Source organism: Megalops cyprinoides, chromosome 6 (genome assembly GCF_013368585.1).
Source record: "Megalops cyprinoides isolate fMegCyp1 chromosome 6, fMegCyp1.pri, whole genome shotgun sequence".
Lineage (NCBI taxonomy): Eukaryota > Metazoa > Chordata > Actinopteri > Elopiformes > Megalopidae > Megalops > Megalops cyprinoides.
The window spans coordinates 2,305,994-2,325,454 of record NC_050588.1 but is presented as its reverse complement, the minus strand read 5'-3'; the positions used below and the strand labels follow the sequence as shown (position 1 = coordinate 2,325,454).

The 19,461-nt window shown below is 41.9% G+C and overlaps 1 protein-coding gene across 2 annotated transcripts in view; it reads left to right on the top strand.

The window, feature by feature from the left end:
- Window positions 1-1,081: 1,081 nt before the first annotated feature.
- LOC118779674 (RNA-binding motif, single-stranded-interacting protein 2-like) overlaps window positions 1,082-19,461 on the top strand; it is a 54,046-nt gene continuing 35,666 nt past the window's right edge. For both annotated transcript variants that reach the window (XM_036531860.1, XM_036531859.1), the window contains exon 1: window positions 1,082-1,210. In XM_036531860.1, coding sequence (XP_036387753.1) covers window positions 1,139-1,210 — 72 coding nt within the window. In that variant the 5' untranslated portion in view covers window positions 1,082-1,138. The remainder of the gene's footprint in view (window positions 1,211-19,461) is intronic.

Below are 19,461 nucleotides of genomic sequence, written 5' to 3'. Positions count from 1 at the left end.
CGCCAATCCACGTAACAAGAGCAACGCCTCTGGGGAGTTACGAACATGTAAATCCGTGTAAAGATGTTGAAATAACGAGACGCTCCACTGGCTTGTGGTATAAAGATATCTGTCCCTTAACAGAGACACACGAGGAGGATAACTTCAGATTTCCAAGAAAACCCCACCTTATACACATCAACAAACAACCACAAAAAACAACAAACAGTGATGCCCAATAATAACGAGAATGAATAGCCTACAAAAATATGAACATTCTTAAGTATTTTCCTAATATACCAAATTGCAACGAAACTATTTTAATGTCTTATTAGGCTATTGTCTGGAAATTGTTCGATTAATGTCTAACAGTCTAACAGATGCAACCACATCTCTGGTATAACCCGTACTGATTTAAAACATTTTCTATTTGCCTAGCTAAAGCCTAAATGCTTCACTGTACAAATAGGCTATGTAATATTTCATTCTCCAGCAGGGGGAGCTAGGATCTCAACGTCCCGTCTGAGTTGTTATAAATACTCTTGATGCGGACGCCGTATTTAGAAAGAGTCTTGAAACCATGTTTAAAAACATTTCGAGATCAAATAAAGTGTCGGGGGGATTTGTAAAACACAACTGTAAAAAATATTGCGAAGTTGCACCGTATTGGGATATAAGGGAAGATGTGCACATTGGGTTTTCTTAAAAAAAAGTAATAAGGCTACTACACAAGAATGTATGGGGTCACGGGAGACCAAAATATTTATTTTATAAAACAAACCCCTGATCTTTCAGCATGTAATTCCTCAGATATCCATCGATCCGTATATATGGCAATGTGATTGTAGCTAACGCGCGTTTAGAAAAAATGGAAATAATTAGCTTCTTCAAGCAGAGGTAGTTGCTAGGCATCTAAAGATCTTCAAAAATAAGTAATTGATACGGATTGTTTAGGTATTTATCCAAACTCCAATTCTCTAGTTCCTTTCACTGTGGCGTTAGGACCCAGATGACTGGGAGCGCGCTCTTCGGCAGCGGCGGCGGTAGTGGCGGCAGCGGGACTCCAATCGCTCCCCCAGATTCCAAGCTCAACTTCCAGAGCTGACGTCAGCTGGCAGCTTTGGCAGTACTCGCCGCTCCGGACATAGCGCTGTAAAAAATGCTGCTCTCCGTGCCGCCAAGGACAGGAATCAACCCTTACAACGGCTATAACAGCAGAAACAGCAAAAAGGTAAAGCGATCCTGCGATTCTTATCTTTGCTTCGTTCTCGGCTGGCCAAAAGGGCTCACTCCAATGTCTGTCGCGACAGTAGCATATTTCGTGACTGTAAACTGCAGTGTCCTTGAACGCAAGGCATACAAAAAAGCAACTTCGGTTCTCAGAGAACAGTGTTGCTTAGTCTACACCGCACCGCCGCCGTGATCCGCGTAAAAGACCGCTCCGGTCTTCTGGATATACTCTGTTGGATGCTTATTTCTTTTGGATTCTCATGCGCGTTCCCTGTTTTGATGTCTGTATGAATTCTCGTCCACCCATTTGCAAAGATAAAAAAGGGACAAACCTGCGTTGGAAATGGTGTAATAATATGATGAGGGCTTAGGTTTAGGGAGAAGGTATGTTATTTCAGTATGGTCCAGTATGATCGGTTGTTAAGTACTAAAAAACTTCGATGTTTGACAGGCAAAGCAGCGGCATAAGTTTGGCGAAGTTTTTTTAAGTAGACTAACCAAAGCGGGTGACTTGCCCCACCCCTTAAAATTCTCACTACGATGACGGGAGCCTGCGTCTGCTTGCCAAGAATTATGAATCGGAAGAGAAACTCACCATTAAGACGGACCGAACGTAATCACCGTTTCAAAAACCATTTCTGGCTTGAAACTTGTAAGAGTGAATTTGTAAGAGCTTAATAGTGCGTGTTCTGAAAGTCAATACGTACGCTTAGAAAGAACGGAAATCAGTTTTTTTTTAACTTACATAACTCTGTGTATGTGGATGTTGACTACGTTGCCTAGGGTCTGTTGTATTATGTGTCTGGCTAATAGCCGACATTGATATGGTTACTGAATAGGCGTACAGTGATCGCCGTTGCATTATTTTTTAAGTAAAACTTACAGAAAGATCTGCAACAAACATTTATTGCACTGTCGTCTCACGTCTACATGTAATCTTATGTTTTCTCAGTGTACATTTTTCTGTCACAATTATAATAGTCTATATTTTAATAAAACCATGTTCTCCCTCTTGGAGAAAATCGAAATAATGGCTTTGTATTCGTTTAAAGGATTGTGTTGCTGAAGCTGAAAATAATTTAAGAAAAATGAAACACAGGTTCAGTTTCGACAGCATATAGAAAATGAGAAAAAAAAAAAAACATCGATTAAATTGCTTTGACTATAAAGAAGTCACGAAAAGTTAGCAATACTAGCAAACATCCATATCTATAGCCAGCCCAGAGCAGTTGTGTAAGTTTCAAAAAGAACTGGTGTATATCGTGTGCAGTAGGCTAGTTGTTTTCATTTGAACACTGTCGCATTTAATAACATGATTAAGACGTGAAATTGATACAGATAGCCAACGTTTTAATGAAGATGAAAGTATATCGACACCACTTGGCTGGAATTATACATGTAAGGAATTTCAGTTCCAACAAACCGTGTAAGCAACCGTGTAAGACGTAGGCCTACTGTAACATGCGTATACGGTTCAGGCAGTATAACGTTCTCATCAATTATGGGAGTGAATCCAACAGCTGATTCAATGAATTGATGATACAGTTTCTGCATTTATCAGACACTTTCCATACGTCCCGATTGTTATTATTATTATATTATTATTGTCATTATTATAAACAATGGGTTGAACTTGCTGGACGTGTACATGTTAAATTTAGTGTTGTAGCCTACTTGGTATGCTTTACTTGAGCATACGAGGCTTTTCATTGCTTCAGACGACTAGTTAGGTTATGTTTGCCTGTCCAGTAAAAAAATGTTTCTTTAATTTGTATTGCCAAGATATTAGCTGGCCAGGCACAGTTGTGACTCCTTCACAGGAGTGAGTTTTGACTGTGAAGAATGTGACAGACTGGACAACGAGGCTCATAAAAATAACACACTGTCCTTGATAGCTTCCTTCCTGAGGTGTGGGTGGGAAAACTTTCTCCGCACATCTGGACTGACTATTCTTTAAAAAAGAGAGATGGAACTGGAGATGATGCCCCTAAAATAGTATTATTGCTAATTACAACATATTGGTATCCCATTAAATCGCTGAAAGTGATTTTTTTTTTTCAGAGGACCAGCTGTTTGTTCTTTCTCAGTCCTAACAATACTTTACAAAATCTACTATGACTGAAATTAAGAATGATGTTGATGGCAGTAATATTACACATACACCTTTACTTTGAATATTTTGCATAGGTGTGTGGTTGAAGATTCCTCAAACCTAAGTAAAGTTTAAGTCTGAAAAGTAAGATTCACACAGACACTTCAGTAAGTCTAGAAATATTTGGTTCTGCATCCCTTTGTAATATAAATACTGTGAGCAAAACTGTGCTGGTATTGAAACATTAAACCAATGCCAAGTTAGCGATAATGCTGTTAGATTCTTTAGCATGATACTAAAGTGTGTCAGCTCACAGTGTACAGATGAGCATGTTCATCCACCTGGGCTTGCTGGGCCTTCTAGTAAGTGGTTGTGCATTTCAGCCTGGTGCCAGATAGCGTTACGCCTCTTCGCAACTCACCCTTAAGCCCCCATGTCCAGTGCAAAGTTTTTATGCTTGGATGTGTAATCCAGTATCCGGAGGGTCCCCCGAACCCCCCCGAGTCAAAATGTCCTGAACATCCAGTAACATATTTAAGCAGATGTTTTGTTTGAGTTTTGCAGTCAATAAAGTTAGAGTATTGGAAGAGTACTGAGTAAGAAATACTTTTGCTACTTGTAGTTCTGTGTGGTTTCTGTTATTCTGGGCCTTATATTCTTAAAGGATAACAGGCGGTCAAGTATTGAAATTGAATGTGCTTTATGTTGTTTACCAGGCACTGCACTGTGCTTGCATAGGTGATTGAGTGTTTTGAACCACATCCTTCTCCAGCAGAAAACACAAGCAGGCCTCACTACCAGGCAGAACTTTTAATGAGAGTGAAGGATACAACACTGCCAGAAAAGCCACATTTTCTGTGGACAGCTCTGTGATCATTTAAAAACAATGAGAACTGTGCAGGAAAATCTCTTGTGAGTTTTTCAATAGGCCATTGTGAATTATGAAGGTTTTTGTATTTAGAATGAAAGCTGAACTAAAGTAAAACTAGATGTGACGTATGGATGTGCCCATAAGAGGCTTTTCTTGGTGTCTTTTAGTGGTCAGAGAGCCATCCTTTTTAAGCCTGTGATGCGAACATTCTGGTGGGTAGTAAGGCTTGCTTGCATCACGAGCAGGAGATGTTTCTGCTTGTAGGGTGACAGAGTGTTCAACCCCCACAAGATTCAACAATGGTCAGATAAAACAAGCTGTCCTCTCCCACTTTTACACGACAAACTGTCTACACTCCAGACCACAGCTGTCGACTGCGTTTTCAGCCATGTTTGTCCATGCGCACCTCCTCCTGGTTTGATGAAGTTTGAAGTTTGCTGAAGTCCAGTCCACCTTAATATATAATATATTAATAGAAAGTAAAATATAAATTTGAGATTGTGGGGAAATGGATCTTCACTATATAAGATTACATCTTCCCTGCATTGTAACACGGGCACAGCGACAACAGCTATAGCATGCTAAGTATGATGTAGCATTTGAAACAGGTAAAGAGTGTAGCTCCAGTCTTGCTTAATGCTGTTGTGCTAGCACATAGTCTGCAGTGCATGTGTCTCTGAGCCTCATGTGAAGCTGTTTGTGTTCAGCAGCCTTAAATGATAGTGAAAATGGGGACAAAAAGCAGTGAAGTATCACATACAGTCATATCAAAGTATAACAGACCACCTGGTGTACACATCTTGAGAGAGGATGAAGAATGAAGGCTAAAAACAACATGCACCCATGATTGGAATCTTTATTTATGTGTTTCTATGTTTGGAATGACCTCATACTAGCATGGCATTGTCACTGCACTCCTCAAAAGACCCCTTGTCCCTGCACAAGTGACAATACCTGCACCTCACATGGGTTGAACACCCAAAACTCCTTTCCTCACATCTGTAGATTTAAGTTATGCTGTTGGTTCATTAGACATATGTGTGAGGTAGGAAAAATGGGTTGACTCACAATTGTTTTTTTTTTTTTACTAATCCAAGCTACAGATGAGTCATAGAAAAGAGATGAATGCCCTAACAAGTGTAAGTGCCCTCGCTCAATTTTGTCCAACCTCCTCCTCACACCACTAAACGAAAGTTCACACTGTTCCAGTGTGGAACATTGCAGGAGAGCAAATCCCATTGGCCACAGCCCTGAAGTATTGTCCGTAAGCCCACAGCGGTAATGACGGGCCGTTTAAACGCCAGAGACTGTGTTGCTGGAACACTGACTGTAAGCAATCAGGTGCAGGAGCAGGATTGCTGTTGGAAGGGAGGGAGTGGCTTCTTTCTGTCTCATTCTGAATGGGCCTGACCTCACTATGCTAATCTCAGTGTCACAGTCTGAAAGGGAGTGAATGTTCTGCTTTTATACAAGGTAAGTCAGAACACAGAATGATCCATGTTCCTATAGGCTAAACAAGAATACAAAAAATGTTCTATGTTTCTATGTTATTAATCTGAAACATTTTTATGATGGATTTGTTAATTTATTGATTTGTGAGCCAATACTGCTAGAGTGTAGTATTTCAGTGGAGAAGTGGAACGTTTCCATCAGAAAGAAAGACTTTTGTTTTGTTGCAAAGACTTAAACAATGGTGGTTTAGTGCAGATAGATGCCAAATTTGTGCTTAGACAGGAGTAGACCCTGCGTCCCCATGAAACACACTGGTGCACTGGCCTCACTCTTTATCAGATTAACCTGGGCTCAGTGTATTTCTTCACTAATCAAATCCCTGCCAAGACAAACCACAGGCTTCTGAAAGCAGAGCAACTCAAAACACATGTTGGCCAACCTCACAAGGCCTCTGCCCTCACGGTTTTTACAAGAGACAAAACGGGGGTTACGAAAAGGAGTGCAGAGGACACTGCAGACTTTTTCACTGTGCTCTTTTCCCCTGTATTGTTATTCTCTGTCATCTGCTGTTGGAGAACTCTCCTTCCTAATGTGCGAAAGAGGTGTGGGAGCACCCTTGTAGTTTGTACACACTGCGTCCCAAGTTGCACCTCATTCGTGTGGAGGGGCTGAGCTGTATTTTGGCCTGCTGCCACGGTATGAGACTCTACCCTCGTCTTACAGACCAGCGCAAAGAATGCTTAATGAGAGTATACATTTATCCTCGAATGCTCCCTGCCTGGAGGGCTACCAGCCAAGAACCGCTTCTCTGTCTTCCCGCTGTTTGCCTTCTGACATAACACAACATCTGGTGAGAGGTACGGCGTGTGATTTGGTTGTGATTGTAACGTACATTAGAGGCAATTTTTCTTAGGGCTCCAGTGAGCACATATGGACTGAGCTGGCCCCTTGAATCCGCTCCCTGGTGCGAGGTCCGATTTTTGCCAAGACGTCCCAACTCGGATTGGTCAAGGTGGCCTTCACGGGTCAACGACTCAAGGAGGCGAGAAGGAGCCGTTCTCACACATTTGACACAGAGAGGAGACTGGAGAGAGGTGGGAAGCGGCGGGGTCAGAGTGTTCGCTCCTTGTGAGCAGCCTGGTGTGGAGTTCAGGTGGAGGTCAAGTGCCCGGGTGGAGGATTCCTGGCATATCTCTGTCCCATAACTGCGGTTTGGAAATAAATAAGGGAGAGGACGCAGAGGAAAACAAACGCCGCAAGAGAAAGTGAGCCCTTTACCAGATGGCAAAGGGTTTCAATTACCCTCTCACCCCCATCCCAACTCTTGTGTTCCCCCGCCCCCTATTTCCTCAGTGAAATTAGTGGAATTAAAATAAGTGGAAAAATAAAGCATTGCTCATTTTGTTTAGTCTTTGCTTATGTTTATCTCTGCCCAAGTATGTCTTGCTTGAAGTTTTATCTCAATCAGGTGTAGGTCTGCCTACAAACCTGCCTTCTTAACTGTGCCATGATACCTAGTGTTAAATAATGTAGATCTTTAAAGAAGACTTCCTCTGTTTTCAAGCCCCTGAATTCATGGTTACATCCAGTTGCAAGGAACTCAGTAAAAACAGTCAGAAGTTTCAAAAGTTAAAGCTGTAATTAGGCTGAAACCACACTCCCAGATTCTGACTTTTCTATCTGAACCAACTGGTGCAAGTGTTCTTTGTGTGATTGTAATTGCTTTAAAAATAATGAATGAAGGTATTTTATTTTTGTTAGTGTAATGAGAATGAATTAAATTTTCTATGCCACCTAAAGACAGTGAGGAAATGTAGCATCCATAAGAGGGGAACCAAGTTATTAAAAATGAAATTGTTCTATAAAAACCTGAAAGTCCATAAGACAGTACTATTGCCTACTTGCCTAAAATGCACCAACCATCAATAATGGTCTGGATGTTCACAGTTAGACATTAATTAAGAAATTTATCTTGAAAAGTCGGGTTCAGAAGTGTATCTGTAATCACAATGGAGCAGTATTAATATTTCCTACTGACCCACTGTTGTTTTGTCACACAGATTTCCAAAATACTTTCTGAAGACAGATCTTAATAGTTATGAGCCCATGCATGTCAAGTGTGTGTGCTTAAACATGTATGTCATCAGATGAGCCTTTGAACAGAACAGTTTTAAACACAAAATGTTTAGAAAGGATGTTGTTCAGCAGACCTATTGCTCACACCCCCTGCATTGTGAGTTTTGGAATTCGGCTTTTCTCGTTATTCATCCATCTCTCAATATTTGCTCAAAGTGGCTGCAGTGTTGTAGGTTCTGTAATTCTGTAAGAATGTATTTGCAATTTACAGTCATGGTTGTATATTGGAAATATATAAGGGTCTGTGTCAAATTAAATAAAGGGGTTTGAAAGATTTCTGGATACACAATAAGAAAAACAAACATTTTAACATGGAAAAGCATGTGAAAAGTCACTTTTTGCAAACTTTCATTGATTCAGCATGTTTTTACAGATATTCTCACTGGCCCATTTCTACAGTCCAGGGGTGCTCTCTATGGCCACAATAAACATGACTTTTGGAAACAGTCATGGGCCTGAAAGAGGGCAGCTGATTGCAACCATGAAGACTTCTAACTCATAAATATCGGTGACTAACGCTGCATTGCTTCTGCTACTGCTAGCAAGCATAGTGGACTCCAGTGCTAACTAACCGCTCATTTTCCCTCAAGTCCTCCTTCCCCTTGCTGCTAGTTGAAGCTCCAATTGCTCCGATTAACGCCTTGGAATTCTTGGAATTTCTGCCTCAAACAATGCACTCATTACAGAGGGGTGTTGCCAGTTGTTAACTTCTCGGAGATGGAAGAAAATCTTGCTGTGAAAAAGACTGCAGCCAGTTGTACTTATGTCTCTGATGATTGTCTGGTGAAGGGGCACAACATTCCAAAATGTTTTTTTTTTCCTTACAAAAAAGCAATTTAGGAGAATTGAAATTTGCAAGTAAATGCTTTATGCCACCCTTGTCCTGTCCTTTAATCTGTCAATCAATGCTTTCATTTAACATCAAAATTTTAAATATAATTTAAATCCATCACATTGTCATGGTCAGTGGACGCTGATGTTTATCAGAAAATTTAAGTAGATGGTGGCTAGTGTTGCTAATGGCCTGATGTTTATTTTGAAATGTGGTTACCATGCTGGAAAAGAAGTCATCAGTTTTTGTTTGCCCGCATAGAATATGGTTGCCATATTTTAACATTATATATTTTGACCCCCCCAAACTCTTGCATGAGAATGCTTACCTGAATCTGTTTTAGCTAGATGGTCAAATTCATCTGTAGTTTTCATTTTTATTATGATATTAGTACATCCAAACTTTTGTTTTTTCTCTTCTTTACAATACAGATCATGTTCACAAGGTGGCAACTGCCTATAATAGGGTTCCCCAAACTTTTTCTTAGGAGGGCCAGATCACTCTGCCTGGCTCTTTGGGAGGGCCGGAGTATGTCAGTAACAGTAAATAGTACTGTGGACAACAACAAGTGTACCTTAGTTGAATATTAACCCATTACATCTAATGATATATTTCAATCTGTTTATATACCATTGTTAGCTGGGTTTATTTTACATTTCCATGGCACATTGTCAAAGTTGTATATAAAACATAATAGGGAGATAACTAGAATAAAAAAAAAATCAAACTAATTCTTAAGCATTCCAACCATTTTCATAATTTTATTCAACCATTTTAGTGCAAGTAGTGTAATACATAAAGTTTGATAGAGTGAGGAACATTCTGAAAAAGTAAGGAAAAGCCAAATGTGCATATTGAACAGTACGTGTTTTATTTATATTAGGAAAAGAGCTGCAAATCTGCAAAACTGGAAAATGTGGAAAAAATAATTATCAGTCCATTGTTCGTTGAACACCCGGCACTCATGATCAATTTTTGTTTACAATTCATCTTTGACATTTCCTCTGAAAATAACAAGTAACAAGCTAACGTTATATGTGAAAATTTACGACATAGTCAAACAGAGTACTGTTCAGTAGTAGGCTATAGAGAATTTGATACCGAAAATAGCATGCGGCGAGTAGCCCAGAATACTTCCTACGTCCTTGATTTGCAAAGGCGGTTACCTCGTGAACTCAATGTTTTTTTTTTTAGCCCAGTGCTTTTTAAACGACTGTTGTAGGTAGCTGTGTTGTCCCAGTTAATCTGCTGTGTCAACGAGCAGGAGCCCTGAGTTATCTTCGAAAATAAAAACCTGTTTAATGGGTTTACTGTGCTTGCGGTCGTCGTTACACATGAATTCAACGTATCCTGAAATCAAATTTTATTTAACGTACACTAGTTTCAACAGTACAGAAACTAACTAGCTAATAGCCTAGGCTACAATCGCTGTTGCCAAATTATTCAAAAGATGACTAACGTGAAACTGGTTGCTAAATAAATCCACACACTCCTATCACTGTCATCTACCATACTTACAGTAGTCTTTACTCCAAAAAACTATCTAATGTTTGTTTAAGGCAGACCCTACGCTTCCATTGCAGCCAATTTTGCTTCACTCTCATTCAGGTTGTATGCCTGAATGAGAGTGAAGTAAATACGGTAGCCAGCAGAGGAAAAAATTTGGAATTTCAAGCGAAATGCACCTTAGGGCGAAAGTCAAACAAACCAGAAGGCTGGATACAATATATCACATACATTGCTTCAGGGTCCACCCAGAATGTGGGGGCGGGTCGTATCCGGCCCGTGGGCCATAGTTTGGGGACCACTAGCCTACAACATTAACAGGGGAATGCTCTACAGGACCAACCAATCAGTGTGGCAGGGTAATTTATTAAATCCAAGTCGGAATCCAAAAACGAAGTCAAGGCAGGTGAAGTCAGAAAACCAGGAAAACACGGCAATCAACACGAAATCAGATCCAAGAAACGTAGTCAAGTACAACAGGCCAACAGGTCAAGGTCAACAGCTGAGATCGGTACTGCAGGCAGGCAAAACAGGACAGAAATGGCTTGTGGCAAAACAGGTAAACTGAGATGAACTAGCAACAAGACCAGACACAAGCAGGGAATATATAGGGCAACGCTGATGACGAGATGGGCTGCAGGTGCGCAGGCAGGCAGGTGGGGACGATCTAGCAATCAGGTGGGCGGAGACAGGGCGGAGAGCAGGGCTGGAACACAGGGAAAAACAAGAGCACATGGACAGAGAAAACAAAAACAAACCCGGCTAAGATGCCAGGGCACTGACACAATCAGAAGTTTGTACACACCTGATTAGGATAATGGGAAACATACATTCAAAGACATCTTCATCTAAAGACTTATGCTTAAATGCTTGATATTTGTTTCTCAGACAAATTTATGAATTTATTTTGGAAAAAAAGTCATTTTTAGAAATATTTTTGGCTGCTTTGAAGAATCTAAAATATAAAATAGTTGATTTGTTTAACACTTTTTTGGTGGCACTGGCTGTAATGGCTTTTGTTGCTAGTGGCTGTAATTCCCATGTTGCTACTGGCTATAATGGCTCATGTTGCTACTGGCTGTAATGGCTTTTGTTGCTAGTAGCTGTAATGGCTTATGTTGCTACTGGCTGTAATGGCTTTTGTTGATAGTGGCTGTAATGGCTTATGTTGCTAGTGGCTGTAATGGCTTATGTTGCTACTGGTTATAGTGGCTCATGTTGCTAGTAGCTGTAATAGCTCCTACTACTAGAGGCTCTAATGGCTTGTGTTGCTTGTGGCTATAATGGCTTGTGTGCCCATCTTCAGGAGCTTGGTGTTTTATTTGGTGTTATATTTATTTTTATACATACAGTATATCTGAAAGTCTGTCCAGAAATGCTGGTGACACAATAAAACCCAGCTGAAATGTGTAGATGGACACCCCAAGGCTTTAGGGGATGGTCCTTTCAGAGCTTGTCAGCCTCTGCCACTTCCCACAGTCAATGGATAGAATCATGTTTCACCCTGGGTCTGTGACCTCGCTCTCCACTGTGTCTTGTTTTACTTAAACTTTTTTACTTTACCCTTTGAGTGCGATAAATTGAAAACCAAAAAGTAAGTACAGAAGAGCCTGTAAACCTTTGACCTTTATCTTCATTGCAAAAAGCAAAAGGAAGAAGATTGTTTTTACTCTAGATAACAGACAAGTTTTTTTTAGCCCTTCAGTCTGGCACAATTGCAAATACTTTTTGCCTGCTTGTAAATCACATATTTTTGTTGATGCAACTCTCTCTTAAAAACAACCATTTTTTTCAACAGGACGTCTCACTCAAATGGATTTTGCAGTTTTCTTATTCATAGGTAGTTGTATGTAATGAATGTGTAGTAAAAACCTGAATCCACGTCGATCTGTCCTTGTGCGTCTTCTGTGGTGCATGTGAGAGGAATGTTACTAGTGGGGTGAGGGTTAACTCGGTGCAACACGCTTCCACCAGGCCGTGGAATGTGAAGTGGAATCTTTGCTGGCAATCGTGGTAGCAAACAGTGCAGCTTTGCCTCTGCTGGCACCTTTCGGAGGATTTCGGCACCAAGCCAGCAACTGTCATGGAGATTAGCCTTGCACGTTTACCGTGGCGCTGCCAAGGTAAAGCTGCGCCATGTGACACATGAGCAAGGTGTGCTCCTACCTTACCTCCATTCACGCTATTGGACCTTACCCTGTTAATACACCTCAGCACATCTTTGCATGCTTGCTGACAGATATAATTTGGGATATGTCAGTTTAGACAATTTACCAGTCCTTCAGGATGAATTGTGTATAATATTACTGGATGTGTTTGGCTGTATGTCAGTTACATGAACCTGTCACTGACTGTGCAACAGCAACAACAGAAGTAATTATAATAATAATAATAATAATAATAATAATAATAATAGTCATGATCATTCCAGTGTTGGTGTCAGATAAATTTTGACAGTTATGCCAGAGATTTATGGTATCTGCATTCAGTGGGGGTTGAGCAAACCTGGAAGAAAGACAGATTCTTGTGTAAAAACTTTGAATATCCAGTTTTGGTGCAAAATGTTTAGATTTTGAATCCAGTAGAATTTTTTATGAGCTCTGTACAAGCCTTATAATGTTTGGACACAATATCTGAGTTGGTGTACGAATTCTTAAATGTTAATATTTATTTCCTAAACTTTTGAAGCTAAGAACATTTTCACTGTTTGAAGTCATTCATTTAGTTCCCCCCAGAAAACTGTTCTTTGTGCAGAAGGGGCTTTCACTGCCAGAATGAATGGCTTTTGTGTTCCATGTTTTGAGAAAAGGACCAAAAGATTCAAGCATGTCATTTTAGAAATTGCAGATCACAAAGTGATTTTATTTCATGCTCTCCAGTGTCTAGACCTCCCCAGTCTTCCAGTCTTCAGTTTCGCTTTCTCCTCTATTCCCACTGGTGGGCCTTTAAGCATCAGGCTGCAGGCCGTGGGCATTTTCGCATAAATGCATCTGAATCCTCGACTGTGTGGGGTTTTACCTCGCAGCCCCTCCTTGCTCTCCCCCTTGCCTGGTTCTCAAAAAGCTTGATGCCTTGGGTGGTGTGCAGCAGCATGTGATTGGGAAACCTGTCTGCAAGGGGAAAAGGGGAAGGGGGGGGCAGTTTCAGCAGTGCAGTGCACAAGCAGCTTGGCCGATGGATTCTGCATGGCTGGTAGGCTTCTGCCCCTTGGGGGGTCACGCCCTCCTCCCCGCGCAGCTAAAAACACCCGGGCCGAGGCTGACAAAACGGTGTGCACGGTTCAGGTAACGCACACAGACCCCTGTCCTCTGAGCAGCTCATACACAGTAAGGGAGCCAACCCACTCAGGCTGTGCTATTGATTGGGACCCCGCTGTGAGTTGTATTTATAGAGGAGAGCTGCACCACTGCTGTGCTTACGATTGTCATGCAAACTGTTGGCCAGTGTTTACTACAGATGATAGCTTGCCATGGTCAGTGGACGCTGATGTTTATCAGAAGCCAGGAACAACTGTGCACGGTCACTATTGTTTGGCCTGCTGCTTTGAGCTGTGCATTCCAAAGCAGGACTAAAGGGCATTTGGATGAGCTGAGGTGTGTGGCACGTTGCTTCTGGCTCTGGCTTTTTAGTTAGGGCTGTATCTATTTCAAACACCCCAGAGTGTAGTTACCTGCCCAGTCGGGAGCCGAGCTGTGTGGGCCACATCAGGACAGGATGGAGAGCATGAACGTTCCCCCCAATACTAAGTGTTACCTGCTCCCCTCTCTTCAGGGTTCTCCACACTCTAAAAAATGATTCATGGGGTTAGTGAGTAAAGCTTAAAATCAAGAGCTTTTTCATCATAAAAAATTTAATTTGTTACATGTACATGTTTTAGTCAGCTGATAACTCATTTTAAGAAGTTGGTCAAAATTAAAATAAAGAAAACTGTCTTAACTTAGATATATATCGATTTTGAGTAAACGTTTTTGCGTTCACTTAACAACAGAGGAGTATTAAGTTAGTGCAACTTGTATATCTGCATATTAATTCAGCAATTGTAGAGTTGTGTAGTGTGTTGGGGTAGTGGGCGGAGCTTCCCAGCATGCTTTGCAGCAATGGACTGTTATTTTACCCACCATGAGTGTGACTGTGTTCCCTTTTGACTGTATGTAGTTCCCTAGAGAACATGGTGCTTGTGTGTGTTTTTCTGGTTCTGCTGATGCTTAATGAAAGTTAGGTTATGAAGTTGCGTAATAGCAGAATCATCGTTTCAAAATGAGAACCCCATTTGCTGTATTTGATGTTAGAAGCAAAAGAAAGTACTTTGTGTATTGTCCCCTGTGCACTAGTTTTATGGTATGTTTCTTTATTGATTCATTGAAACATTGTTTGTAAAAAAAGAAGCGGGAGCAAGATAATATTACTCCAGGAGATGGAAGAGCTCATCACACAGTTAGAGCGTAAAGGGACACTGCTTAATATCACCAAAAACTTTTTCATTAAAATTAAGTTGGTTTGACTTAATTAAGCTTTTAGAGGGCAAAGCAAATCATGCTGGTTGTACTATAAAAGTCTCATGGGGTTTACTCAATAACAGCTAAATTGGAATTACATAAAAAGATCCATGCAAATTGTTATCTTAATTTTTTTAAGTTGAGCCAGTGTATTAGTTTTTAGAGTGCACCTCCTCCGCATGGTCTTCAAGCAGCAGTCTCCACCCCTCAAGCTCCAGTGTGCTTGGTTAAATGGTAAACTGCTTGGCCATCTGGATTTGATGCCATGTTGTGCAGTGTGTGCTGGTATATTAATACGGGCAGTACAGCAGTGTAGGTGGCATTCTGTGCCTAACTTAACCTAATCACGTGTGCTGTGGTGAAGCAGGGGGGTGTGTGTGTGGAGGGGACATGGTTTGTCTTGATTTGCACACGATGGCTTCAGTGCACCAGCAGACCCTATGTTTTCCAGACTTTTGTCTGCTCTTGGTGTCAAGGACTTGTGTCATGACCCCAGGCAGAGGTGACTTTTTATGATGTGCATGTGGACTTGCCCACTCACAGCCACTCACCACCTGCAAAACTTTCCTCTCCTGCAAAGTATAACTGTGGCTTCATTAGAGGTGAGCAGTAATGCACTGCCCTTGCATGAGTTTCTGTGAATCTGAAGCATGGCATGCAAGTTGGCTGGATCATCCATTGTACTAATGGCACTGTCCGGGAGGGTTTTAATAAGGTGTGTTGTGGGATACTGGGAGCAATAGACAAAATGAGAGTGCAACATCAGGGCATTAGAGGGGGAGTCGTGAGGCGAATGGTAACGAGGTGCTCCAGGGGCATGCCTGGGCCGGCATCTGGCAACACCTCCAACTGCAGGCTGCGCTTCACCTTGTTTGCACTGCGATCGGAGGGGCTGAAATACAATGGCCAGAAATCCCCCCTCAATGAGTGCCATCTCTGGGAAAGACATATTCGCTGACGGTTAACAGAGACAGAATAGGGAATGAGAGAGAAATTTAAACAGTTAGAGAAATGTTTATTTATGAAATTTTCCTGCCTTCATCTTAGTAATCGAATGGAGTGTATAGGAAGGGAAACTTCAAATACAAAAAGTATTTTCTGCATTTCCATGCTCTTAAAACTGCAAGCAAATGGAACCACAATCAGACCACAAGTTACAATGATATGTGGCAGGTATGCCTCTGCAACAGTCTTTGGAAAGAAAAAAAATCCATCCTGCATTTTTAAAAAGAACACAACAGAGATGAGTTTAAAGCTTTTGCCAATGCACACAACCCTGACTGGTCTCAGTTTCAGTGACTTTTTTGGACATGTGGAACTACCCCTTTTTTATTGGTAAATGATGAACTCTACCCTGGACGAGCGAGATTATTAAGAGTGGCTAAACACACAGCGGAAACTCCAGTGGAGGTGGATCCACACCTGCTCTTCCAGCCAATCACTGATGTTCATAGTTACGCCTACTTGGTGCGTGATTAGTCTTTCCAGCAAATCAATTTCTCTGAATCTTTTTTAAATACTTATTGACAACTGCTTGTATTACATCCCTATGTTAAATGGCAATGCTTAGGTAAAGGCACCAATTGGTTTTCAGATCAACTTTTCCTCTTTGAAGCTTCCTGGACACAATAGCTGCTCATGTGATGATGATGCTGACCATGTAACTGCCCTGAAATTGTGAGCCTTGTGTTTTTCCTGAGGGTTTCTCGAACAGAATATGAGTGACTATGCTAAATGGAAATACTTAAAACAGAGGCTGCTTTAAGAAAGGTTGGGATTGTCTGGAAGTGTGTGTGACCCCACATTCTGTCAATGATTAATGAAATCGGAGCAGAGGAGAACTGTTTGTGGTTTGCCATCTAACACGAGCACACTGCGATTTGGCCAGTCCATGGAGGCCACAAGCGGTTTGTGAAAGGGCTGTTTGGGGGGGATGATGTCTGAAATTGCCTTAGGGGACAGGACAGCGGACCACACTGAAGATCACTTCAAGGTGAAACACCAGGGCCGGGGAGAGAGGCAGAAGGGTGGAGGGATGGGCCTCCAGATAGTCTGCCAGCATGTGTGCATCTGTACCTGGTAGGTTGAAGGGTTTGCAACTCAGGTTTCAGACCTGTGGGAACTGCCCTGTGACACGCTCCCAGCTTTCACACATGCACAGAGGATTGTACATAGCAATTATGAAGTGCCTGACAAATAGCACTACAAGCACATGGAGTCTGGTTTTGATCAAGCTGTGCTGCAGCCACGTTTTGTAACAGTTTGTGCCTCCCCAGGCCAGGTACATACACACCAGTGACGACAGGTGTGCTGGAAACAGGGGAAGCCCAAACACTACCTTTTAATTATTACTAGATACTAATCTATCATTACTTTCAACGTGTTCCCCTTTATCCTCCTTGATTAACAATAAAACAAATAATTCACAGAATAATTGACACCAATGTCATAATTAGAATAAATGAAAACACTGCAGATTGTCTGAAATTTGTGTGCTATTGCGAAACCTACAGCATGAGATCGTTTAATTAACAAGGATGGCAATTTGAATAATTAAGTGGCAAGTAATCCCCAAGCTTTCTCTTAAATGTTTCACATTATAGCTTTCTTGTGTTACAAAATTCAAATTACAAAACGGAGCTAAATTTAGTTAAATCAATTTAAATTACTGAGAATAAACTTTTAGGTTAGGTTGTGCAATGGAGTTAGGAGTGCAATGAACAATAATGTTTAGAACACAGACCTCACAAAAGCTGTGATGTGTCATGTGTCAACGTAATTTAAATCGATAAAGGGGGACAGGTTGAAAGTAATGATAGATTTAAAGGTAGTGTTTGTGCTTCCCCTGTTTCCAGCTCACCCGCTGCCACTGGTACACATGCATGTACTGAGCTCTTGGGGTCACCTTTCTGGGGCCTTGATGCCATTGCAAACGTGGGCGACAGAAGGAAAGTGCCATGGGAAGGAAGGGCTTCTGTCTATTCTACAACAAAGGCAGAGGGGTCAGTCTGTGCTTGGAACAAGCACGTTGACTGTTGGAGCCACTAACTCAAAGTTAATATGCACTAGATGTACTGTAGATAAAGCTAACATTTGACAACCATTCATATGGCTGTATGTAAACTGGAGCAGTTCAATGGCAGTGGTCCATCTGGGAGTCAAACCTGCAACCCTTTCTAATCAGAGGACTGTGCCTGTCCAGCAATTGCAACAAGAAGAGTCCTATCAGATCATGCTTTAAGTCTATGCTTACTTAAGAAAACCATGTTTTGTTGGATGTACCTAAGGTTTATAAACCAGCCTTGGGACACAAAATGTGTGCATGGCCCATGTGACTAAATATTTGCTCAAGGTTCTGGGTTCAAATATGCGTGCATACTTTATACTTAATTTAAATTCCAGTCAGAAATTTCAGAGAGCATCCCTAGGCCCTTTTGAGTAGCATTTTGTATAGACTGTGTTCAGCATTTTGAATGTGTAGACTGTTTAGTGCACATTGACTGAAAGTGCTACAGTGATGTTTTATTTGACCCAGCCATTGTACCCAATAAGGCTCCACCAGGTCCAGAAGAGGTGAGGCATCAGGAAATTGAAGGCCCCACTTGAAGTGGAGGGCATGAAAAAGCAGAACAAAGCAGTGAGAAAGGCATGGGAAGATCCTCACATCCTCACATGCTTTTGGAAAGCCTTACAATGAGTGTGTGACAGCAGTGAATAGTTCCTTAAAAATGCAACCCACACAGGAAACTGGTTCTGAGGCCAGATTGGATGGGAGAAAAGGTGACGTCAATGTTTTTGATGTGGATTGGTGAAACCAGCAGCATTTCCACAGCAATGCTGTGATCAGCAGGCAGAAGCTGCTTTTAATATTTCTCCTGTGCTCTCCAGCCATAGAAAGTGCCATGGGAATTATGAGCAGTGCTCTAGAAGCAGAGTGATTGGTAAGGAGTAGGGCTCGTAACTGAAAGGCTGCTGGTTCTATTCCCTGCTGGGGCGCTGCTGTTGTACTTAACCTTAATTTGTCAGTCGCTCTGGTTAGGAGTGTTTGCTAAATTACAATAATGTAAATGTAATCATCGACTGATGGGTGCTTGTTCCATGTTGTTCTGTCTGAGTACATGCACGTCTGGTGTGTGTGTCTTGAGCGTTGGGGGAGGCAGGTGTTATGGTGTGCAGCGATCAGTGTTCCCCCATCCAGAAGAGTATTGGTAATAAGACTAGCAAGCACATGACAAGGATTAGCATCTTCTGTAACAAGTTTTGACTCCAATTAGTCAGACCACTGTTGCCCTGTTGGGTTTGCAGTAGGGGTATACTGGAACTCTGACTGTTACAGGGAGTGCAGTCGAGAGGGAGGCTGCACAAATAGAGACATATGAATGGATTCTCTTTTAAGCACAGATAAGAGAGAGAGTTTGCTTTTGGAGTACATCCCTGCCAAGTCATCTCCAATGGATGGTGTGTAATGTATGCTTGAGTACTGCAATGTAAAAATGGTGTGTATGAAATGACGGAGCTGTCAGGAAGCTTCCTGTTGCTTTCTGCTAAGGCAGCAGCGATGACATACTGTTCATGTGATGGGGGGGGGGGGGGGGGGGGGGGTGTCAGCAGGTAGGCAGGCATCACCGGGGGATCCGCATGCAACTGACAGGGACAGGGCCACTTGGCGATGTCGGGATGGTGGCATGAAGAGGTGTCACCAGCATGCTGGCTCGGACTCGGGGGGATCTGGGGAAATGCTCGGAATATACTGCTGCTGTGCTTCTGGAAGAGAGGGCCACTGATACAGGCTGCCAGAGAGGGGGGTGGGTAGGAGAGGGGAGCGGTGAGGGGGTGTGGCATGATTAAAGGAAAAAACAGAGTGCAG